The sequence below is a fragment of the Sarcophilus harrisii genome, chromosome 4, assembly GCF_902635505.1.
Source record: "Sarcophilus harrisii chromosome 4, mSarHar1.11, whole genome shotgun sequence".
NCBI classification, from domain to species: Eukaryota; Metazoa; Chordata; class Mammalia; order Dasyuromorphia; family Dasyuridae; genus Sarcophilus; species Sarcophilus harrisii.
The window spans coordinates 191,159,343-191,165,416 of NC_045429.1; the positions used below are offsets into that span (position 1 = coordinate 191,159,343).

The 6,074-nt window shown below is 35.1% G+C and overlaps 1 protein-coding gene across 2 annotated transcripts in view; it reads left to right on the forward strand.

Moving 5' to 3' along the window:
• Positions 1 to 4,120, forward strand: part of DDO (D-aspartate oxidase) — a 29,570-nt gene extending 25,450 nt beyond the window's left edge. For both annotated transcript variants that reach the window (XM_003770643.3, XM_031964410.1), the window contains one exon: positions 2,146 to 4,120. In XM_003770643.3, the coding sequence (XP_003770691.1) occupies positions 2,146 to 2,713 (568 nt within the window). In that variant the 3' untranslated portion in view covers positions 2,714 to 4,120. The remainder of the gene's footprint in view (positions 1 to 2,145) is intronic.
• Positions 4,121 to 6,074: the final 1,954 nt, after the last annotated feature.

The window sequence follows — 6,074 nt, forward strand, 5'->3', positions numbered from 1 at the left end:
TCCATGCAATAATATTGGGAGGTAGATTCTATTATTATTCCCATTTTATAGTTAAGAAAACTAAAGCAAATGACTTGCCCAAGATCACACAACTAGTACATGTCTGAGGCCAAATTAAACTCAGGTCTTCCCAACTCCAGGCATAAGCACTTACACTATGCTACCTAGCTGCCATTATAAACATCATAAGCAACAAATTTAACTGAAATCCTATTATATACACAAAGCACTGTGTATATAATAATGCCAAAGCTGCAGAGAGGTGCAAAGCATGACTCCTATCTTCCATGACTTATGGGGGAGCATACTAATTAGGGGTTTATTATCTCTCTGAGGACAGGATAAAAACATAAAAAAGAAATAGCAATTAGAATAATGAGTTTGTACATATTGAACACACATTTAAAAAGATTGGCCTGCATTTCATAAATTACCTGTTTATATGCACCTTGAGACATGATTGCTGTTTTCATATTTAAACTTATATTTTCCTTATTTCTTAAGGCCAGATATGATGGTACTTTAGGCATATGATACAGTAAGTAGGTGTCTGCTCTGAAAGATTTAGGATATACATTTGAACAAACTACCATAATTTTGACACCATTTATTTGGGTCTAAAAGGACTTTAATGATGGCATCTTTCTAGAAGAGCTAGGCTGTCCTAGCTCTGACCAATTTTTTTTCTACGAATTAACCTGAATTCTGGAGATGGTCTAAGATTTAGGAAAGTAGATTGTCCAAATAAGCCACCATTTGCCTTCCATCTTGATAATTTGTTCTCTCCCCAAGACATTACCAGTCTAGAATTCTGCATTCAGTAAATATTTACTTTGTTCTGTATAGAGGTCTTTGTCAGGCACTGCAATAAATTTAAAGAAAAATAAAGCGTGGTCACCTTAGGCTTGTGATACATTAAGTTTCTACTCTGAAGAATTTAAGTCATACATTTGAACAAACTAACATAATTGTGAGCAAGCAAGTTATTTAGACAGTTATAAATACCCAAATCAACTACAAAGGACCTGTGAAGGAAGACACTATCTGTATCCAAAGAAAGAACTGATAGTGGAAATATGCATAGAACAATTTTATGTACACACACATATTTGAGTCCAATGGTAGCTATCTCTAGGGCAGGGTGGAGAGGAGAGAAAAAAAGGAAAAAAAAATTACATAATATTGTTATGTACTTAAAAGAATAGCAAGTTGTCCGTAATAGATCTGAAATTTAATATGCAATAATAGTTTTTTAAATTTATTCTACTATGTTTTGGAAGTACTTCTTTTAATAAGTTCAGAATAAAATAAATAAAAAATTTTAAAAAAGAAATAAGGCATCATCCCTTTGACTTCAGGAAGGTTACAATTGAATAGGAAAATAAAGCATTCACAAATGAAACATTTAAAAAATACAAGAGAACAATACAAAATAACAAAGCAATATAAAATTAAATAGCTTGTATTTATTCAGCATTTAAAATAGCCCAGAAATTGAATAAATCAAAAAAGACTTAGGGCACTTAGTTTCCTTATCTTTGAATAATCTAAATAGATGGCCATTTCTGCTCAACTTTAGAAGGCATGTGAGAATTTTGTGCTTAAATATTCTACTTGAGTTTGAAGAACAATTAGACCTCTTCTTTTGGGTTTAGCTGACAGAAACAAAAGATAGAAATTGCAAAAATGCCAACTAAGGCTTGTTATTAAAAAAACAATTTCCTAAAAGTTTGTGCTATTCCAAAATAGAATGCACTGCTTCAAGAGGTGATGAATTCCCACTCCTTAGAGGTCTTCAAGTTGAAGTTGACTAACTCATTGTTGCATATATTATAGTAATAATTTTTTTTGTGTATTAGTTGGGTCTAGAATGGTTGTTGAAGACTCTCCAAACTCTCAAATTCTTGGTGCTGTGATTCTGTGAAACACCTCATGGCATCTGCTCCTCTTTAATTTGCTGCCTTGTTTGTTTATTCATCAAGCAATTAGCACATTTATAAAGAGCCTAACACTGTGGCAGGTGCTAGGGATCTAAAGACAAAGAATAAAAAACTCCCTGCTCTCAAAGATGTTTATGTTTTTTTTATTCTATGATATCTGGGAACTAGTGACTACTGTGCTTTAACTTTTCATCATTCTTCCTAGGTTAAGAAAAAGTGGGGGCCATATCCACATCAGGAAAGTAGAAGATCTGTGGGAGCTTTATGGTTCATATGATATTGTTGTCAATTGCTCAGGCCTCGGAAGCAGAGAGTTAGTAGGTGACTTGGAGCTTTTTCCTGTGAGGGGCCAAGTACTTAAAGTTCAAGCTCCGTGGGTGAAGCATTTTATCCGAGATGGGGATGGACTGACCTATATTTACCCAGGAGCCTTCAACGTAACCCTAGGTGGAACAAGACAAAAAGATGATTGGAACTTGTCCCCTGATCCACAAAATAGCAGAGAGATTCTTAACAGGTGTTGGGCTCTTGAGCCATCTCTTCAAGGTGCTTGGGATATCAAAGAGAAGGTGGGCTTGCGGCCATCACGGCCTGGAGTGCGACTACAGAAGGAGATATTAACACAGAATGGACATCAACTACCAGTGGTTCACAACTATGGCCATGGCGCTGGTGGCTTCTCTGTGCACTGGGGCACTGCTCTCCAGGCTGTTCAGCTTATCAAAGAGTTAATCACTACTTTGAGAATCTCCACTTTCAAGGCAAAGCTGTAGATGATATGAGCCTGCATATAGCAGTGAATTTATATTGTGTGATTGAAGCAATAGGCTTCAATAAAGAAGACGGCATAGAGTATGAAAATTGAGATCCCAGAGATCTGAATTTGAATCTTGCCTCAGAGACTTACTTACATGTGCTGGACAAGTCACTTAATCCCTTTGCACTTCTGCTTCCTCATCTATAAAATAAAATTAATAATTATAATAACTTTACAAGATTATTGTGAGGATTCAATAAAGTAACACGTGTAAAGTATATTGCATTGTTAGATATTATAATAATAACAATAAAAATAACAAACTGAGAGGATTAAGGTCACTAAATGTTTTCAGTACTATCATGATGGGTATAGTAGGCAGAATACCCATTGAAGAAGAATTTTTTGTAGACAATGACATTTCCAGATATTCTTGCCTGTATATTATCTCAGAGCATATGACAAAATATGACAGAACCTCCTCAGTGCCATTCGTAGATAGCTAAAAAGTTCAGACTTCACAATCTATATAGGAAAAATCAAGTGAATGAATACCTAGTATCTGCATCATAAGAAGCAGCCTTTTTAATTAATCAGTACACTTATTTAGGTCTGGTACTACAAAATGAACAATGAGCTGGACACCTTAATTGAATGAGAGAATGGTCTAGATTGCATTTAGGAGATGGTAATTTTTTTAATGATTTCAATCACTCTGTTCTGTGCTCTTTGATCTTTTTTAGCAAGAATATTCTCTTTGTTGCACTATATCATTATAGAATACTTTAACTCCTAAAGAGTCAAATTTACAAATGCCCCAAAAGGCAATAGAGATGCATGAAGGAAGTATAAGTGGCTGTGACGTATTACCAACAACGATTTGCATGAAAAAAGAGATACAAAGGATACCAACATAGAAATGCCTGGTTAGAAAAAGAGGAGTGAGAGGAAACGGATGACCCAAACACTGGTATCTACAGAATGTTCAATAATCTAGAGGAGGTCATCTAACATGTTGGGTAAAAATTAAAATTGTACAAGTTGAAAAAGATTGTGTCATTTGAGGGTTCATGCCCATCTATGACTTCAGAGATCCATTGAAATATTATAGCTCCAAAGTCAGAAGGGACATTAGAAGCCATCTACCCCAACTCCTCATTTTAGAGGGGGCGGGGCGGGAAATGAGTCTCAGAGAAGTCAAGTTACTTTCCCAAAATCACAGAAGTAGAAAGTGTCAAAACCAGAATTTGCAGTCAAATCCAAGTCTTGTCCAGGTCCCCTCAAGTTTATCAAATCCTACCTTGAACATTTACTAGGTGTGTAAATCTAGGCAGGTCACTGAAACTTTTGAGCCTTAGTTTCTTCATCTGTAAAATGGGAATGATAATAGATACTACTTCACAGAGTTGTTAAGATAAAATGAGATAATAAATACAAAGCGCTTTGCAAATCTTAAAGAGCTATATAATTTCTTGCTCTTATTTTTTATTATTGTTATGTAGTTCTTTACAATTTCTAAAATCTTCTCCATAACACTGAGTACAAGCATTGTTTTAGAGATGAAGATAATAAGCTCAAAGACATTAGATGCTATTGTAAGAAACCTGTGTCCCCTTCTTTCTTATTATCTCTCCTACTTATTCCCTGAGTAACCTTGGGCAAATCACAATCTCCTGGACCTTCTTCAAAGAAATGGTTAAATTAGATGTTCACCTTCCTCTCCCCCTCTATCAGCTCCCTTCTGGTGTAATGCCTCTGACCCTCTGGAACCTGTTCTCTCTGAAGTATCTTGCCCTTCATCCTCTAACTGGTAAATTTAAGCGCTAGGAAGGGACAAGTTAAACCCAAGACTTTTGACTCTAACCTCAATACTCTTTCTTCTAATATCTTGGATCTCTAGTGTGAACATTAATTTAAAGTCTTGATGTAGGTCTAAGAATATTTACTAGTACAGAATCTGACTTTCAGTAATCTTTCCTACATTTTGAAAATTGGTATTAATATATCTAATAGCAACAGACATTAATAGATGTGTCAAGTAAAGATTTATAAAACTATGTAGACTATAACCTCAATTTTTAATTATTTTATCACAAAATTTATTTTGGTCTTTGTAGCTAAGGATAGGTATTCATTTTTATGGGTGCAAGTACTGTTTTTTTTTTTTGTCTGGGACATCTTTTGTATCTAAATTCCAGTATAGAAAAAAAGAAAGGAATGAAAACCATATGTGTCCATGTCATACTTATATTCTCTGTTATTTTCAGTGGGCAGTTCATTTACCATGATATTTTTCCTAGATGAAATCACAAAGAAGACAGTCAAATTACTGTTGAATTGAATTGAATTGAATAAAATTATTGTTTATCTTGATAATAGTAGTAGCTTTATGTCTTCTAGCCTAGGATGGTGATAGTAGCAGTCACTGGTAAAACTCCTCAGGTACCAAGGTTTGGCATTAATTTAATAACTATTTTTGGGATATCCATCCCTCTATTCCCCTCTGTTAGAATAAGTAATTGAAAACTGCCTGAAATTAAGACAAATCTGAGATACCACTACATACATCTGTGGCTAAGATGAAAGGAAAAGATAATGATGAATATTGGAGGGGATGTGGAAAAACGGAAACTGATACATTGCTGGTGCAATTGTGAATCAATCCAGCCATTCTGGAGAGCAATCTGGAACTATGTTAAAAAAGTTATCAAAATGTCCATACCTTTTGAGCTAGCAGTGTTTCTAATGGGCTTAAATCCCAGGGAGATCTTAAAGGAGGGAAAGGGACCCACATGTGCAACAATGTTTGTGGCAGCCCTTTTTATAGTGGCAAGAACCTGGAAATTGATTGGATGCACATCAGTTGGAGAATGGCTGAACAAATCATGGTATGTGAATGTTAGAGAATATTATTGTTCTGTAAGAAATGATCAGCAGGATGATTTCAGAGAAACCTGGAGAGACTTACATGAACTGATGCTAAGTGAAATGAGCAGAATCAGGAGATCATTATATTTGGCAACAACAAGATTATATGATGATCAATTCTGATGAATATGGGTCTCTTCAACAATGAGATGATTCAGATAAGTTCCAGTGATCTTGAGAGGAAGTGAGCCTTCTACACTCAGAGAGAGGACTGTGGGAACTGAGTGTGGTTTACAGCATAGCGTTTTCACTCTTTTTGTTGTTGTTTGCTTACATTTTATTTTCTTTCTCATTTTTTTTTCGTGTTTGATTTGATTTTTCTTGTGCAGCAAGGTAATTGTATAAATATGTATGCATATATTGGATTTAACATATATTTCTACCATGTTTAAATATATATTGGACTACTTGCCATCTGGGGGAGGGGTGGGGAAAATGGGGAGGGATTA